Source organism: Salvia miltiorrhiza, chromosome 7 (assembly GCF_028751815.1).
Source record: "Salvia miltiorrhiza cultivar Shanhuang (shh) chromosome 7, IMPLAD_Smil_shh, whole genome shotgun sequence".
In the NCBI taxonomy this organism is placed as follows: domain Eukaryota; kingdom Viridiplantae; phylum Streptophyta; class Magnoliopsida; order Lamiales; family Lamiaceae; genus Salvia; species Salvia miltiorrhiza.
In genome coordinates this window covers 56380771-56400771 of record NC_080393.1, presented here as the reverse complement: position 1 = coordinate 56400771, position 20001 = coordinate 56380771, and the positions used below count along the sequence as shown (strand labels likewise).

Here is a 20001-nt window from a genome sequence, read left to right as displayed (position 1 = left end):
TATATAGAACATAAAAAATTAAAAATACCTGTTGGTATTGTATGTTGCGTCGAAGGACACGGCTTTACCAAATAATTTGTAGTTCTTAACAGAGACTTCATCGCTCCAAATCAATCGACGAAGCCTATTCTCATCGTCTACATCATAGAAATATTGGAAGCCATTGCCTAACTCTTTTTTATTCAAGAATGTTTGCAAAATCATGTGAGCATCTGAATCAAGTGCGTAAACATTAAGATCACGTACAAAATTCTTGAAATCATTACTGACGCAACCAATATCCTCATACTCGCCCATAATCTCTCTGTACATACGGAAAGATCTAATAGGCCCAATGTTTGCTTTAATCGCAGACGTAATCCACATCTCATGGGCAGGGGTAACGTTCCTGTTCACGGGTATAAGGTGTCTAGATACAGTAGGAACCATGGTGTGATTATGACCCTCAATGAACGTGCGCACATTATACGTACCAAAATCTGAAATTTGAAAAATAATCCGAGCCCTGCAATTCACCTTGCATGACGTCCTCTTACGCTTCTTGGTTGAGCGTTTACTTTTGGGCATCAACAACTCGTCAGGCTTAGCTGGAGGAATACCTTCTCTATTGCATAACACATAGTATAAAATAATTGTACCATCATCATCCTTTGTGCTTGTGCTTTTTCTGGATGTAAAACCGCATAACTCTGCATAGTCGTCGTAAAACTTACATCCTACATCCAAATTTGGAAAAATCTGCCCCACAAACGGTTTGCTCTTAGCCTCACATTCAGGTATTATAAGTTCACCTGTTTCATTTTCTTCATACGCCGGATATCCTTGAAAACAAAAAATACAATAGAGACAATTTTAGAACATGATGAAGTGTTAATGCTCATTAAATAAATTATAGGTAAACTGGAAGAATATAATGTACTATGAAGTGCAAACATTAAAAATTCGAAGCTAATATATAGTAGTTACAAAAAACAAAAAATGTGAAAAAATGACAGCGCAAAACACTTTACACAAATGAATTATTCATTTAAATAAACGAACAGAAACTATTAAGAATCGAACAGAACAGTACGCATAACATTATATAAGAAACTGGTGTAGATGGATAAGTGTAGAATCAAACAGAACAGTACGCAAATCATTAACAAAAAGATCTCACTAAATCATTGTGAACATATAATGCACGAGTTCGAAAAAAACAAAAAATATATACTTGTTTGGAATCACCGCGTAAAACTATAATTATGAAACGAAAAAAAATTTACCTGTATCATCCATGGAAGCTGACTTCAATATTCTGAAGAACAGATGTCATTTTTTTTTTTAACTTTCTGAAACGAAGCTTCTGAGATTGATAATGAATTTTGATACTGAGTTTTACGGTAGGAGGAATTTCACAGTCAGAGAAATTTTATTGAATAGATATGGTATAATCAAATCTTACCAAAAAAAAGAAGATAATTTAAGATTGCATATCTTAATATACGGTTAGTTATGAAATGCAATTACTTAAATGACCTTTTCGAAAATAATTAAGGGGATTTTGCTGATTAAAATTCGGCCATTGGATTTAAAGGAATCAATGCTCCAGATCACTTCTCTCTTCTCTAAATATTTGTACTTCTCTGTTGAACCTTTCTCTCTATATATATATATATATATATATAACTCAATCATGAAGTAATATACAAACAGGATTGTTTGAGGTCTCCAACAATTGGTTCCTCTCCAGCAGCACAACTCGTGCTCCAACACTAATCACAAAAAGAATAGTCTGATTACTACATAATCACAAAAGAAAAAAAGAAGGGTAACCAAGAAAAAGTTTGATGATTACATTGAGATTACAAGTGACGACGATTTGCCGATGAACAACATTCTGTTGCAAACCAAAAATAAGAAGAAAAGATCACCAATCGTCAAAATCAAACAAGAAAAAAAATTAAAATTCATCTCGCTCTGTACTTAGATAATGTATGATGTTTTTCATAGATGTTTTTGCATTTAAATTTGGAGGTATGTTATGAATAACTATAGCCCTATTATTAACACCTCAATCTCCATGGCGTGCTGATCGATTTGGTATGGCATTTGCTCCACATTACATCAAGTATAAATTGACTTCATCATATCGGAAGTTCAAGCAGCATCATCTCGCCATACTCATCTCTCTATCAATGTACATACAAAATTAGTTGATTGAATTTGAACCCTAATTTGCGAACAAAACCATGTTTCCTAAACTCATTTTTTTGTAGCGGATGGATAATGTGTAATGCACATGAGTTATTTGATTTTCTTTCTAATAGAAAATCAGATTAAATTAGTTTCTTCGTTCTGCACCCCGTGTGTTCGATGAATTTTCTGAGAGACAATTTTTTTAATAATGTCATAAAACTTCATCACACAATAATGTCAGCATGTATTCTAATATATATAGCTACATGTGAGTGTGCGAGATTAAAAGTATAATAACATCTCACTCATAATATTTAATTGTTGGGAATTATTTTGTAGGGAATAATTGGCTAATGACTTTATATACGAAGAATTTAGTTTCATAATTGTTTTTAGTGAACTAGCGTCTAACCCGTCGAAATTCGACGGGAATTATTTTATGTCATCATTTATAATTATTTTATGTTATTTTTATTACTATAGCATATGAAATAGTTTATATATAAATTATTTCTTTAATTAATTTGATATGATCAAATTAAATTAGTAGTACAATATTTGAAATAATATTAATCTTAATCACTTTTGTCAATTAAATGTAGGTTGTGATAATAGAAATACATTTTTATATAAATATTCATTTGATGAAGTTTATAAAAAGTTGATGTGGGATTGAATATTTTAGAAGAAAAAAAATATGTAAATTTGAAGTATGATATGATGTACGATTTATGTGTCGCATCTGCTGTTAATTGTATATCAATAATATTTACTCTCTCTGTTCCTCAAACATTTTCCTTTTTTTTTTTCTATTTTGGTTCGTCCCCAAAACATCTTCCTAACTTATTTTTGGAAACAATTTCACTAATTATTATTCTTACCAATTTCACTTTTTGTGGGACTCGTTCCTCCACTTTCACTAATTATCACTATTACAATTTCAGTTTTTGTGGGACTCATTCTCCACTTATCAAATACATAACTAACTTTTATTAAAACGTGTGTCATCCTCTCTTAGAAAGATGTTTAGGGGATGGAGGGAGTATTAAGTTTGGTCAAATTCTTTAAATTTGACGAATAAGAAATAATTTAATTAAACATATGTCATGAGTATCATCTCATATGGACCTAATAAGACCAGATAATCATATAAAGCTCTAAACACTACTAGAAAAACGCTCATAGATAACGGATTTTATCCGTTATCTATGAGCAAAAAAAGCGTTGTGTATAGTGGTGTTATCTATTATAGGTGTCATACACAACGGTTTAAAAACCGTTATCTATGAAGGGAAAAGATAACAGTACAACCACACATACATAACGGTTATAAAACCGTTATCTATGAAGGGAAAAGATAACAGTACAACCATACATACATAACGGTTATAAAACCGTTATCTATATTGATTATACATAACGGTTTTCGACTGTTATGTATTATAATTTATCCGTTATCTATTCCATAATATATATTTTTTCATATTATAGTTAACAGTTTTTTATACTTTTTATAACGGTTTAAACCGTTATCTTTGTAAGAAAAAGATAACGGTTTTCGACTGTTATGTATTAGAATTAATCCGTAGAGGCGCGGGCTTGCGGCAATGACTGCCAACGCTGCTGGATCCGCGGTAGCCGCCATGAATGAGACGGAGAGATAGGGCAAGTGAGAGCAAGAGAGAGAGAGAGACAGAGAGAGAGAATACTGTTCGCTAATATTTTCACCACGCCGCAAGTATACGGGTAGTTGTAATATATGGAAGCAAGGTCGTATCCCACAAGGATTAGTAGTTCAATCTAGTGATTATCCTAAGTCATTATGCTATAGCTATTTAGACTAAACGATGGAGTGATTGGTTTGATTATCTACTAATTACTTAACAAGTGCAAAGACAAATAAAACCAAATAAGCAAGTGGATTAATAAGATGATTAAGGCGATTTAGGGACTAGGCATCGATGATTAAGCAAAAGACTTCAATTATAGCTCAATATTAATCTTGACAATCCTAATTATCTAGAGTGATCTCCCAACTAGTTCTAGCCCCCTCCCGGACGACTAGAGCGGTAGATTACGGGTCATAATTGCCATCCCCGGTCAACTTCTAACCTATAACTCCCAAAAGCACACAAAGATCGACATACTTTCACCCAACTCTCAACCTCCCGGTTATCGAATTGATATGTTTCAAACACCTTATCTATTGCAATTATCCTCTCCCGATTCAAAGTGCAAATTAGAAATGCATAGAATGTGGCCAACAATCCATACAAGAAATAAATCAAGGGTTTGAAAAGATAATGTGCAAATGAACAAACAAGATTTATATTGAGCATAAATAATCAATCCATTACAATAATCATCTAGCCTAATCCCCAAATCAAAGAGAAATTTAGCCTAACATGTTCAAACACAATAAATCAAAGTTAAAGGTGTACATAATGAAAGAGAGAGTAAGAAATGACAAATCCTATTTATGAGCTTCTTCTTCCTTCTCTTCTCTTCAATGGTCTTCAATGGTAGATGGGTGTGTTAAAGGAGGCTAGGGTTTAGTGTGTGGAGTGTTGGGGAAGATGAGTAGTGAAGAATGAGAGAAAAAGGGGGAAAAATGGGGTTTTGGAGTCAAAATTCGCGTCTGGGCCCACCAAAGGGCGGATCCCCGCCTTATCCCCGCGGTCGCGGCACGAACCGCGGTTGGGAACGTGGCTGGAAAGGGAGGAGGCCGCGGTCGGGGACCGCGGCCGCGGCTCGGACCGCGGGAGATGTTCAAAAACCGTCTGTACTCGGGGCGCAGGAGGCCGCGGTCGGGCCCGCGGCCGCGGCAGGGACCGCGGTTCAGGCTTCTTCAGCCACGGCCGGTTGCCGCGGCCGTGGGGTCCTGCGCAGCTGGCTTCCTCGGCTCCGTTCTCCCTCGTCCGAGCTCTGATTCCGGCGCCGTTCGCGCTCACGGATTCCTCTCGAGACGTACTTCACTCTTATGCTCCCACAAGTCTCCAATCAACTCTTGATTTTCCCTGAAAATATTCAAAAACTATACCAAGCAATCAAGATTTCATAAAACTCAAAATTGGGATACAAACACATATTAGCAATCAATTTATGGGGAAAAATGACAACAATTCATGCAATATTGAGGTACGAAATCCATGTTTGTCAACCCCCCAAACTTAAAGCGTTGTTTGTCCCCAAACGACAAAAAGAAGAGAAATAAAAAATAACAAACATGTGAGAATGAATTGGTGTCATCTCAAGGGCTTCAAATTTTTCAAAAATATTTCAAAAGTGTATCACAAGTAGAAATGCATTCCAAGAAGTCACAAGCGATAATGAGTTCAACATTATAGCCTCCAAACTTGAATCCTCACAAAGGTGGATGTTTCAATTATGCACTCAACTCTCAAGTGTTTAGATTGGAAGTGTTTGCACTCAAATTGAATCATGCATGCAATCTTCCATAGGCTTGCCATTTATCCTAACTCTCTACACTTCAATGTGTTATAAATAAATATCAAAAAGGGCTTTCCTTGGGTTGTAATGAGGGCTCTTTGGTAAGGTGAGTAGTTTTTAGGCAAAGTGACTCATCCCACGATCAAATAATCATAATGAACAAATCGACTTCACTATTTCTCTTATCAAACAAAAACCAAAATCCCTACATTTCATCTTTTCATCCTTAGTGATATCTATCATGGCCATGATTCAAAAGGTAAATCACTCCCCTTTATGCTCTTTTATTCACATTCATTTTCATTTCTTTTTCTTTTTCTTTTTGAGCTCATAGGGGACTAGTGATTTTCACTCAATCAAAGCTTGATAAACACTTTCAATCATTTCCCAAACTTTTCTTCATCAAAGCAACCACCAACACTCTAGGTTCTACCCCTTTATTATTGGTTCATTCAAAGAAAGGCTACAAGGCACAAAATGGGTGAACTAGGATCATATGAGAGTTTGGACACAATTTGAGTTAAGTGGCTAACAAAGATGGCCTTAAATCACTTCAATATTAACAACACATCTACTTTTATTTTCAAGAGAGGACTCATGGCAAGTTCTAGAGATCAACACACATGCTCAAATGATTTACACTCAAGAATAAAATGAGATTGTAATTGTATGACAATCAAAGGCTCAATTCTCACAAGCTCATTTTCATTTTCAAGTTCTTGGAGGTATAACATTTAGCTCATCGTCACGAGTTCAAACCCGACATGCAAAATCAACAAGTGACACATAACAATTTCTTTTCAAAAACACAATCATATCATAAGCCCAATAACAAACAAGTCATCCTCACAAAATTTGCTACAATTATCCCAACACAAACCAAAACATCAAAAAGTCTCAATCTTCCAATTATTCAAAACAACAACAAAAACAAGATAAAACCAAAACATGCAAGAAACACAAGATAAACGAGACAACTAATCCATCTTCCCCCTCCCCCCCAAACTTATTTCACACAAAGTGGAAATGAGGTTGGAGGAAAAGAGAAGGAGAATTTGTCTCGAACTCACAACGAGGTGGAGGCTTAGGCGGTGGCCATTTCTCATCAAATTTGCATGCTCCATCCACCGCGACCCAAAAATATGGTGGCTTTGCAATTCTTGAGACATCCCGGGCGTCATGGTAATCTCGTTCACCATCTAGAGTACCACCACACTCAAACAATTCCTTATTAGACAAATCAAAGTGAAAATCAAAAGATGATGATAAATAAAAGTGAAAGAAGCAAGCCTTCATAGAATCGCTCGTGTCGAGGTAAGGATCGACAAAATTTTTGACTTTGCTTTCTTTAAAGCTTGTGAAATCTTCATCTTTTTGGAATTGTAGAGGTTGTGTCGGAAAAGTTGGGCTCTCGACTTCAAGGGGTTTGGAGAATTGATCCTCATCTTCTTCATACGCTTCTTCAACTTCTTGAGGCTCTTCACTTAGCATTGGCATTGGTTCCTCATACAAGGTTCCATTTTGAAGGCTAATGGCCATGCACAAATCATCAATTCGCTTTTGATTTTCCATAGTGGTAGCCAAAGACCTTCTTTGCTCTTCTAGCATAACATCCGAGTTTGCTATACTTTTTTCTATCCAAGCTTGTGTAGCTGTGAAGCATTGTAGAAGATCGTCTCTAACATTCGGTTTCTCCTCTTGATAGTATCGATTTCCCCCTTGAAAGCTTTCTTTAGTGAAATAAGAATTTTCATAATTCCAACTATTGAAATGATCCTCATACTCCAATGGTGATTGCCACTCCATGGCATTGCACCCCATGTCATAATACTCGCCATAAAAAGGTGTGGGTTGGAAGGCTTCTTGAATAAATGGTTGCCTACAATTTCTTTTTGCTTCTAAAACTCGCAACTTAAGTTGCATCATCGCCAATTGTAGTTCGAGTTGCTCAACCAACTCATTCCTTCCATCATCCATTTAATGTTTTTGGTGTTGTGTAACAATTTTCTTTTTCATCACCCTACCAACCAACAAAACAACGAGTTAAAACAAACATCTTAAGATAGAAAACAAAAATAAATCAAGTAAAATGTCTAAAGTAGTTAAACACAATGATTCAAAATAACACAGGTAATCAAACTAAACTAATCCCCGGCAACGGCGCCAAAAACTTGTTCGCTAATATTTTCACCACGCCGCAAGTATACGGGTAGTTGTAATATATGGAAGCAAGGTCGTATCCCACAAGGATTAGTAGTTCAATCTAGTGATTATCCTAAGTCATTATGCTATAGCTATTTAGACTAAACGATGGAGTGATTGGTTTGATTATCTACTAATTACTTAACAAGTGCAAAGACAAATAAAACCAAATAAGCAAGTGGATTAATAAGATGATTAAGGCGATTTAGGGACTAGGCATCGATGATTAAGCAAAAGACTTCAATTATAGCTCAATATTAATCTTGACAATCCTAATTATCTAGAGTGATCTCCCAACTAGTTCTAGCCCCCTCCCGGACGACTAGAGCGGTAGATTACGGGTCATAATTGCCGTCCCCGGTCAACTTCTAACCTATAACTCCCAAAAGCACACAAAGATCGACATACTCTCACCCAACTCTCAACCTCCCGGTTATCGAATTGATATGTTTCAAACACCTTATCTATTGCAATTATCCTCTCCCGATTCAAAGTGCAAATTAGAAATGCATAGAATGTGGCCAACAATCCATACAAGAAATAAATCAAGGGTTTGAAAAGATAATGTGCAAATGAACAAACAAGATTTATATTGAGCATAAATAATCAATCCATTACAATAATCATCTAGCCTAATCCCCAAATCAAAGAGAAATTTAGCCTAACATGTTCAAACACAATAAATCAAAGTTAAAGGTGTACATAATGAAAGAGAGAGTAAGAAATGACAAATCCTATTTATGAGCTTCTTCTTCCTTCTCTTCTCTTCAATGGTCTTCAATGGTAGATGGGTGTGTTAAAGGAGGCTAGGGTTTAGTGTGTGGAGTGTTGGGGAAGATGAGTAGTGAAGAATGAGAGAAAAAGGGGGAAAAATGGGGTTTTGGAGTCAAAATTCGCGTCTGGGCCCACCAAAGGGCGGATCCCCGCCTTATCCCCGCGGTCGCGGCACGAACCGCGGTTGGGAACGTGGCTGGAAAGGGAGGAGGCCGCGGTCGGGGACCGCGGCCGCGGCTCGGACCGCGGGAGATGTTCAAAAACCGTCTGTACTCGGGGCGCAGGAGGCCGCGGTCGGGCCCGCGGCCGCGGCAGGGACCGCGGTTCAGGCTTCTTCAGCCACGGCCGGTTGCCGCGGCCGTGGGGTCCTGCGCAGCTGGCTTCCTCGGCTCCGTTCTCCCTCGTCCGAGCTCTGATTCCGGCACCGTTCGCGGTCACGGATTCCTCTCGAGACGTACTTCACTCTTATGCTCCCACAAGTCTCCAATCAACTCTTGATTTTCCCTGAAAATATTCAAAAACTATACCAAGCAATCAAGATTTCATAAAACTCAAAATTGGGATACAAACACATATTAGCAATCAATTTATGGGGAAAAATGACAACAATTCATGCAATATTGAGGTACGAAATCCATGTTTGTCAAATACCGAGACGTACCGTAGCGGCGCGAAGAGTAATTACCGGCGTATGCAGTGGCTATCCGGGGCGGAGGTCGTCGGCGGCAACAATAGTGTTTGGGGATTTTAGGTGAGGAAGAATTTGGGGATTTAGGGATTTTAGGGCTTCACCTCCGAGAAGAAGGGGATGTAAGATACGGGCGGCGGGCGGAGGAATGGCAGCGCGGAGGTCGTCGGAGGAACGGCGGCGCAGAGGTCGTCGGAGGAGTTCGTGCGCTGAGAAGAAATGAACGGCGGGAATTGTTGGAGAGGGAGTGAAGAAGAGAAAACTTAGTGAATTCACGATTTTATTTGGGTGAAAATAATTAAAAGATGGCATAGATAACGGTGGCTTAACGGTTTTGTAATACCGTTATGTATGCAACTAATAGATAACGCAAAAACATAACGCATTTGTTCAAACCGTTATCTATGCATTTAGACAACACTACATAGATAACGGATTTTCGCAAAACCGTTATCTATTCCTAAAAGTGCGCTCATACATAACGATTTTTGAAAAAAACCGTTATCTATTCACTGTTATGTATGTAAACTTTTGTAGTAGTGAAAGACCGCATATGACATTTGAACATCAAAATTTTGAAAACCATATTCTTTGGAGTTTGAAATACCACATCTGAATTTTGAGCATCATCTTGTATGGAGCTTGAAGATTATAACTTACTTATGAGTATCATTTTGTCTAGAGTTTGTGAAACTATAATTAAGTTATGAGAATAATCTCGTTTGGAGCTTGACATGCCATATCTGACTTTTGAGCACCCTATCGTGTGGAACTTGGAAAATCACAACTTAGTTTTGAGCATCATCTTGTCTGAAACTTAAAATTTTTAGATATGGAAATTGATTAAAAATTTATAAAAAAAATAAGAATGAATGAAAATTGAGGAAAATTAAAATAAAGTGATTATACGGCGCCACGTAGGATATAATTTATTTTTCTATTATATATATATATATATATATATATATATATATATATATATATATATATATAGAGAGAGAGAGAGAGAGAGAGAGAGAGATTGGGCATAGGCATGTATTTTATTTACTTATAACATTTAGTTGAAGAATATATTTTCTAAAAAATGAATTTACATTTGAATTGATTGATTTTCGTGGATTAATTTATTGGTATACTTTATTTAAGTTTTAGTCACACTTTGAACAATCTCAATTAAGCGGATTTAAGGATTCCTATTCTAAATGCCATCATTTTATTAAGTTAAATTTTTTGGGTGAAAAAAAGATGGATTGTGAGGCATGATGAGTTCTTGTTGGTCATTGAGTTTATATATATAAGAAAAGTTGGTATGAGGTTAAGAGGGATTTCAGGCTTTTGAAAACAGACGAATGGACCCTCGAAGTGCTAATGTGTTTTAATTTGGCTGGAAAAATAGAAGGCTGTGAGTTATATAATGGTTCTGATAATCAAATGGATATGTAGGATTTATAATTAAATGAATATGTTGGATTTATCTAATAGTTTTATACGATTATTTAATAGCACATACTTTTTGTTGGCCATTGAGTTTATATATATAAGAAAAGTTGGTATGAGGTTAAGAGGAATTTCAGGCGTTTGAAAACAGACGAATGAACCCTCGAAGTGCTAATGTGTTTTAATTTGGCTGGAAAAATAGAAGATCGTGAGTTATATAATGGTTTCGATAATCAAATGGATATATATGATTTATAATTAAATGTATATGTTGGATTTATCTGATAGTTTTATACGATTATTAATAGTACAGACTTTATCGAATAGTTTTATACGATTATTTAATAGTATAGAATTTATCTATAAATTTATATGATTATTTAATAGTTTTTAAATGTAAAAGTTGATTATAAATGTATAAATAAATAAAAATGAATGAGAATTGAGGAAAATTAGAATGAAGTGATTATACGATGCCACGTAGGATATGATTTATTTTGCTATAATGTAAAAATTGATTAGAAATATATAAATAAATAAGAATGAATGAGAATTAAGGAAAATTAGAATGGAGTGATTATACGATGCCACGTAGGATAAGATTTATTTTGCTATAATATATGGATAACATATACATTTATTCGCACAAATGTATACTTTTGTAGATATAAGTATTTATCTTCATTTAATATAAAGTATTATATTTTCTAAACCCTAAATCCTATAAGCTAAACCTTAAAACCTGAACACTAAACTCTAATAGGAGTATTTACTTTTAATAAGCATAAGATATACATTTTGTCGCACAAATGTATACTTATGGTAATATAAATTTACCTTCATTCAATATAAAGCATTATACATATCAATAATTACTTTTTCTTGCGATAATAATTATTTGATCAAATAATAATATAATTATTTATGTTTTTTAAAAGTAATCATTGTTAAAATAAAAAGTAATACTAATTGATATGAAAAAATGTAATGTTTCAAAAATATTATATTTATTGTAATTATTGTTGTAATAAAAAGTAATTATTGTTATAATAAAAACAAGTGATTATTATCAGGGGCGGATCTAGAATTTGCCGATAGGGGGGGCTGACCTCGAAGGTAATAAGTGGGGGTTCGGGGGCGGTAGCCCCCGAGCCAATTTTTTTGGGCAGTCCGTACAGTTCATTTTTATATTTAAGTAGAATTTTAATAGACTTAGGATTAGAATTCGATCACCTACTATAATAAATAATTATTCTCTTTCTATTGATTCAATAATATATACACTCAAAGCATATAAAAAGCTACAACTATATGTTTTTAGAAAAAATAATCTAGCTTCTACAAGAATAAACTTATTTTTATTAGTATATTAAAATGTATTTTTATCTTTTTATAAGAGCTAGACTGGGCTAAGACTGAACTATAGATTAAATATATTAAATATATATAAGACAAAATTTTGGACTTGCACTGGGCTGGAGCCCAGTGTAGCCACCATGTAGATCCGCCCATGATTATTATTATTATTAAATTGAGGTTTATTATAAAGTGAAAAAGAAAAAACATCCCTTGAAAGCACAAGATGCAGACTAAGGGCACAAAACTTAAAAAGCGAAGGAGAACAACTCAAAAAGGAAAGTCAGGATCATTATCCAAATCATCCGACCAACGCCTATGGACGACATTATTCATTGCAATCATACTAGGCCTATTGGTGACGTCAACCACAAACTCCCTTGGCTTGTTACCCATTTCTTCCGCATTCCTGAGACGACTTTTAATACAACCTTCCGGAATTGCATGTACAGGCTCTCGTCCCTTTACCGAGCCCTTTGGACGACCACGTCCGCGCTTCTGCTCCGAGAGCAACTGCATCCCCTGATTAACTTGCTCCTCTAACCTAATAATACGACTCGCCATGTCATCCGGAGAAGGAATAGATTTATTATCAAAATCAACTTCCTTAATCGGCGAATTAACCCGCTGGCTCGCTGAATCTTCTGCCCCAACTACCGGTTGTTGCTCAACCACAGCTCCACTATTCGTTCCAGGATCCAACTCCAAAGTTCCCTCTACATTCGAGCCCTCCTTATCACTAGCCTTGTCCGTGTGAGGCGACCCATCATTTTCTTCCTCATTTAAAGCCTCTGCTTCATAATTGGAGTCCGCAATGATAGTCTCATCCACTTCCTCTTCCTCATCCTCATCTAGCGCTTGATATCGGTTAGCATCCCCCGCCAGAGGGAGATCATTTTTATTAACCGGCACTGTAGCCTTGTCAAGAAGATCTGTACCTGATAGAGTTTTAAGAATATCAACTTTGGGCTGCCATGTAGGAGTCGGACCTTCTCCCTTATCAAGATTCTTCACAACCACAGCAGGAGGCTCAGTGATCTTTTGCTTGCTCGTGGCCCTATCAGCTCTCCGGCATTTATCCGTTAAATGACCTGTAAGTTTACAACGCGAGCAAAAAAGGGGCATAGATTCAAAACCAAACTCAATGTAGAACGATCTATCGCCGTCATCAATGTACATCGAGTTGAGAATAGGCAAAGCCATGTCAAGTTCCACCAAAACCCGCGCAAAGTGTCCCACATGACCAGTTGCGGAGGCATTATCAATTCGCAGAGGATGACCAAGCACACGACCTATACCAGCAATAATCACCGGAGTCCATAACTCCACAGGGAGATAATATATCCGAACCCATACCTGAGCCAGAGACGACACTTCCTTATACGGATCGAAATACCTAGTCCATTCACGGAAGCGTACGTGGCCGATTGACAGTTGGAGAAAAGAACTCCCCTTAGCTTTCTTTTTCTCTTCCATCGTCAAAAATTTAACAACGAAGAATCCCTTAGCCATGGGCACCAGTTGACAGTCGGCGCACTGCCATATGGTTCGAAGTTCATGAGAGAGGTCGGCGAACGTGCGTGGCTTGTCCCCTTTACGTTGGATAATTCTACCGATTAGTGCAAATTTAAACTCTTCCAACTTTGTTTGATATTCCGATTTGGGCACTGAGAGGGTGACAACCTTTCCTTCTCGCTGTATTGGAAGGCCTCGAAGGCCATACGCTGCAACATCCGGCTTCTTAAGGGATTTGGGTTGGACTTTATCAGCAACTTTCGCAGCGAAAGAAACAGCCAGAGCAGTACCCGGCACCTGCGCTACTGAAGTAACAACAGACGGCAGCGGTTGTATCAAACCAGGGATGGCCTGGTTAGGATCACCGATCAAACTCTGCGCCGATGAAAAACCCGACGAGCGCTGCCCAACAGCCACTGCGACGGAAGAATAACCCGGCTTTACGAGAGGCGGGTGCTGAGACGGAAAATTGGCAGGGGACTTAGATCGAGAACTGTCAAAATTAGAAGAGACCAGGGGAAGATTGAGGCCCCCCTTGTCACGATGGACTTCCGGCGAATTCGAATCCATCACCGGCAGGAGAACGGCAGTTTAGGACGGCTATGGTTGGCGTTGGCGTGGGCGCCTGTGCTTCCCTGGTGAGTTCTTGCTGCTGACTCCGTAAGAAGAGAGTGCAGTAGCAGCTTCAAGGCGGTGGTGGCCGAGACCGGAGGTGGAAGTAGGTGTACGGAGTTGGCGCAGCGTCGGTGGGTACAGTCGGCAGCAGCTGCTCAGCCGTCCTTCGCCAGCTCCGGAACAGCAGCAACGGCGGAGACTCCGGGCTGGCAGCTCCAGGCGGCGACTCTGGGCGAATCAGCGACCGACGGCGGCGCTCCTTCAGCAGCAGCTGCAGCAGCCCCGAGCGGCGACTCTTCGAGAGAGATGGGGAGGAAGAGAGAGGGTGGAGTTTTGGGTGTGATGGGGGGAGAGGCGGAGGCTGAGAGAGAGAGAGAGCAGGCCGGTGATGTGGTCGTCCGGCGAGGAAGGCGGCGGGCGGCAGGGGTCAGGGGGTGGGTGGCGGGGATGGGCGGAACATCCTGTTCCTAACCACGCTCATGGACTTTTTCTCCCACGCTGGGAAGAAAAATATTTCTCCCTACGAAAAAGTTAGAGAGAGAGAGTCCCGATTCCTGTTATACTTTCTCAAAAACAAGTGATTATTATTATTATAAAGGAAGATAATGTTTTTGAAAAATTACATTTCTTTATAATATTGAAGTTAACTACTTATATTAACATAAGTATAAATTTTGAAACATTACTTTTCATTACATCAATAGTTATTTTTTTTACGACAATGATTACATGACCAAATATACAAAATTACAAGTTCTAGCTAGTAAAATTATATTACTTTTATACATATGAATGATTACTTTTCTTACAATAATAATTATTTGATTAAATAACTAATAGTATAAATTTCTCATTAATAAAAATAGTAATAATTATTGTGATCAAATGTAATAATTTAGAAACGTTACATTTCATTGTAATAATTATTACTTGTTATTACGACAATAATTACTTGGCCAAATAGTTAAAAATAAATATACAATCAAGTGAAAATAACATTACTTTTCTTCACATCTTTTATTTACAAAGATTATTACTTAAGCAACTAACTAGCTTGACACCATGGTGGAGAGTAGTGCGCTGATTTTGGGTTCTTTCCAGGAGGCTAGAGCCTCCATGGACACTCAGCAACGCCTTCTTCCGCAGGAGGGCGACCGGCGATGGATCCCTCCGAGAAAGCATCTTTTACGGCTGGACGTTGATGTGGCAAGGCTTGCTGGAGGCGGTGCTTCGGGCGTTGGTTTCGTGGTTCGTGAGTGGAAAGGAGATCCTATTGCTGCGGCTGCTCAGAAAATTGGTTATACTTCCACTACTTTGATGGGTGAGTTACATGCTATGTTTCTTGGCATTGGCTTCTGCTTACAAAATGACCTTGGTCCGATCGTGGTGTTTTCGGACTCTCTCTTAGCGGTTCATGTGGCAAATGACGACAAAGTCAGTCAAGAGGCTTTGTGCGACGAGCTTCATGAGACTTTCACCCATGCTCGAGAAACGTGTGTTCTTGAGTTTCTGCATGTCCGTAGAGAAGCAAACTTCGTTGCCCATTCTTTAGCGAAGTTCGCTTCTCTTTGTGATGGTGTAAAGATCTGGAAGTCGGACTTCCCTAGCTGGCTACTGGATTTGATTCATCGTGATTTAATATAAGTTTCTTTGTTTCTTCAAAAAAAATAAGCATTGTTATGGAGAAATGTAATGTTTCAAAAATATTATATTTCTTCATAATAATAATTACTTTTTATTACAACAATAATTACAATAAATGTAATAATTTTAAAAAAATTACATTTATGCATATCAATAATTAATTTTTATTATAATAATATTTACTTCATCAAATAAATAAAAATACAAATTCTCTTCATAAAAGTAATAATTATTGTGAACAAATGTAATAATTTTAAAATATTACATTTATGAATATCAATAATGGTTACTTTTATTATGATAATATTTACTTCATCAAATAAATTATTGACATGAAAAAAAAAAAACAAAATCTGTAAAAGAAATCCCCAAATCCGCCGCCCCATTTCTGGAACACACCCAAATCCGCCAGCTATCTCCTTCCCCTTCTCGGTGAAGTCGCCGTCGGCGAGCCACGGCCACCCGAACACCCTCGCCCCCCGTCCACTCCCTTACAGCAAGAAGACTCCCCCAGAAATTCCGGCGAAAAACAGCGGCGCCCCAACAGCTTGCGCCGCCGGCTCTCCTCTCTCTTCAACCAGATCCACCGCCGCAGCTCCGTCCTCTCTCTCCGATGGCATCAGCCATCGCACAACCCTGAGCCCTAGCCCTGCATCCCGCCGGCTCAACCTCACTCGCTCCTCCGGCGGCTGCACGAGCGAACCGCCACCTTGCCCGACTCATCGCCTCGCGTCTCCTCCCCTCAGATCCAACCTCTTCCCCAAATTGGAGGTTTGGGTTTAGGTTTTGAAGTAGTTTTGGCTTCTGAAAATTCTTGAAATCTTATTTGAAATTTGAAATTTTGAGATTGAAGTATTTTCTCTTTCAATTTGGTTTCATTCTTTCAATAGAAAAGTTGGAATGCTTCGTTCGAGGTTAAACTCTATGCGTATACATCTCATAAGTAAAGATTTTCTATTTCAAAATTTAAGCTTTGGGCTTACAAAGCAGCTGTATACAAATTAGTGAAATTGGTTAGTCGATGGATTAGTAATTTAGTAGACTGATGATGCTGCTCTGTTCCAAAACAAAAAATTAACTGTTCAATAGCTGTCTTACTCTCTGCATTTCAATTATTTGGCTCAAATTGGTGAATTGCTTAGTCGATTGATTAGTAGAGTGATGACTGATGATGCTATTTCAAAACAAAAATTTGTAGATGATATGCATTAGAAGTCGGCCTTATTATTCCCGGAGGTGTAAAAAGGAGAGGCCAACAAATATAGAGTCCCTCCCCACAGACCTTTTGTTTGAAATCTTCCTCCCATTGCCGGCCGATCATCTCTACGAGAGAGCGAGGCTCGTCTGCCGGAGGTGGTACCACATTGTCCATTCTCATGCCTTCATCAACGCGCAGATGCACGGTGCTACCTATGGACTCCTCCTATCACCACCCACCACAGAGAATAATGTTCTGCCACTTTATGTAACAGCCGATGCTGACGGTGGAGTCCACACATCTGAGCTAACTTAGTAACTTACCTCTTCGAAAATGGAGTTCTTGCTAGTTGCTACCTGCAACGGTTTGATTCTGGAGATGAAAGAGAAAGGTTACCACCTCCCTCGTCTTGTGATTGTGAATCCTGCAACGAAGCAGTCATTCCTCCTCCCACCATTCCCTAAAGGCGTATCCTATCACCAGTACTACTGTAGTTTAGCATACTCTGCAGCTTCCTTGGCGTATAAAGTGGTTACACCAACCACTATTTGCCACAGGCTTCCACGCCTACAAACTGACTACGATCTTGACGTGCTCACTGTTGGAGTCGATGAATCCTGGAGGCATGTCGAGGTTCACCACCTCCCTGATCATGTCTGGCGATTTTGCTTCCACGAGGCTCCCTTTACTAGTGAAGGTTACTTGCATTGGGCAAGGGGGAGGTACTGCGTGACGTTGGATGTGGAGACGGAGATCATTACACTGAGTGAAGCCCCTTATGAGTATCATGAACTCAACTATTATTATCTGTCAACTGGGAGGTGTGTGTCGCTCCTGGTTGCGTGTGGGGATCTCTCGTGGGAGGTTTGGGAGATGAAGGCAAAGACGGGCGAGTGGAGGAAGGCGCTGCCCATCGTCGACTTGGGAGCTGAGAAATTCAGGATTGAACAGTTAGTTCCTGAAGCTGGTGGAGTTGTTGAGCCTCTTGGTTGGGTTAAATATCCACAGGTTTTGGCCTTTCGTTTTGGTGGGATTTATTTTGGGACGCATCAACTCGACCACATAGAACTACCACATTCATATACTCTTGTTTATTATAAAGCTTGTCCGCATAAGAATAATCTGATATGGCTAAGTTAAAATAGTATTAGTATCGTTATTGTTTATAGGGTTAAATGCATGTAATATCACGAACTTATGCCGAAATCCATATTTAGCACGAACTTCAAAAGTTCCAATTTATATGGCTAACTATACCCCGTGTCCAATTTTAACACCGTTTTAGTCAATTTAAGTGCCGATTATTAATCCGGCGATCTACTAATCCTACGTGTAAATGACGTGTCTAACTAGTGACGCGTCATTAGAGGGAACGCCGTCGTTTCAAAGTGGAGAAGACGAAAAGACTTAATTCCAAAATTGATTTAGGGATTGCGGCTCATTTTTAACGAAGCATCATTCTCAAGCTTGAAGAAAAAGAATATCCCTTTGTTGTGGTCCCTTACGCGAAGAAGACAACTCTGAACAAAAAGGAACTCCGTCTTCGTCGTATGCGGAAGGTGTTTGGAAAATGGCAGACAGGTAGGGCAATGTTTGATTTGTTTAATTCTTTGAAACTCGTCGTGTAGCTATCACAATAGAATATTGAGTAGATTCCATTAGGGTTTCTTTTAGTTTGTATTTCCAGTTAGGGTTTATATTGATAATAACCCATTTCATTTTCATATTCAGGGACACATTTGGATTGTACATCCATCACGGAGGAAAACTTATTGAAATGGGTAATACTAATGCTTATTCTGGGGGGGTTTATAAGTTATTCACTGGATTGGATAGAGATCGATTTGGGTATTTGGACTTGGAAGAGATAGTCGAGGGTTTAGGCTATTATGACTGGACTGTAATTGCATTCAAGCTTCCTAGAAGTAATGAATTTCTATATCTCATAGATGATAAAGATGTAATGTACGTGTAGGGTTTGGGACATAACAGGTTTGCCTTGTGTGCATGCTATATCTGCCATTCATTTCATGAAAGAGGACCCTGTTGATTATGTGCACGAGTGTTACACCGTGGAGGCCTACTTGAAAGCTTACACCTATGGGTTAGAACCCATTAACGGGGAGAAGATGTGGCCCAAGGGAGTAGGCTATCCAGTCAAGCCTCCCCTGGTTCGAACAATGCCCGGGAGGCCAAAAAAGAAACGAAAGAGAGGCCAAGATGAACCTGACCCCAAAAATCCTACAAGATTAAGAAAGATTGGGGGGGTAAGAATGACTTGTCAAAGGTGCTTGCAACCCGGCCACAACACCAGAGGATGTAAGAACGAAGAGGTGAAAAAGGTTGAAAAGGAAAAGGTAATAGTACACATGCATTGATGATTTCAGTGGTGTATCTTTATAACATATCTCTGATTTATACTACTTATGTGTCCAAAATATATAGGGAAAGAGGGGGAGGCCAAGGAAGCACCCTATAGCAGCACCTACACCTCAAGATTCTGACGATGCAAGAAGAACAGTTGCAAGGGAGAGAGCTCAAGCAAGAAGGGGGATTGGTGTTATGTACTGTGAAGGGACAGGAAACATGTATTTGTCGACTGGTACTACAACTACATTCATCCAACCAAGGCAAAGGGGGAGACCGAGGGCAAATTCTGCAGCTGGAAGTAGTGGAGCAACGGGTGAAGGAGATCAAGGAACACAAGAAAGTGTTGTCGAGTAGATTGGACAACTGATTTCAGTTTTTGTGAATTATGTATGACATTTGATGCATATCAGTTTTTGTAACCACCTTTTGAGACATATACTATCGCTAGGTTGGGGATTATGTAAGACATGAAACTCTTTGATGACAATTGATGTGTTTGGTTTTGTTAAGGTAATTTTCAATGTCAAGTTTCTACATGATATGTGAATTTATAGGTATATGCACACTGATGCTA

The 20001-nt window shown here is 38.5% G+C and overlaps 2 protein-coding genes across 3 annotated transcripts in view; one reads left to right on the top strand and one right to left on the bottom strand.

Moving 5' to 3' along the window:
* The window catches only part of LOC130994897 (heat shock factor protein HSF30-like), an 87597-nt gene that overhangs the window by 60762 nt on the left and 6834 nt on the right, over positions 1-20001 (bottom strand). The window lies entirely within an intron of this gene.
* LOC130994951 (uncharacterized) lies at positions 19022-19941 on the top strand. Its single transcript, XM_057920162.1, has 2 exons — positions 19022-19414; positions 19503-19941. The coding sequence occupies exons 1-2, from the start codon at positions 19088-19090 to the stop codon at positions 19779-19781; spliced, it is 606 nt and encodes a 201-aa protein (XP_057776145.1). The 5' UTR covers positions 19022-19087; the 3' UTR covers positions 19782-19941.

What these genes read in the sequence shown, in the direction of transcription:
- LOC130994951 (XM_057920162.1), top strand. Translation starts at nt 19,088, where the DNA reads ATGAAAGAGGACCCTGTTGATTATGTGCACGAGTGTTACACCGTGGAG. An exon ending in AAAAGGTTGAAAAGGAAAAG is followed by an intron (nt 19,415 to 19,502) that starts GTAATAGTACAC and finishes CAAAATATATAG; the next exon opens with GGAAAGAGGGGGAGGCCAAG.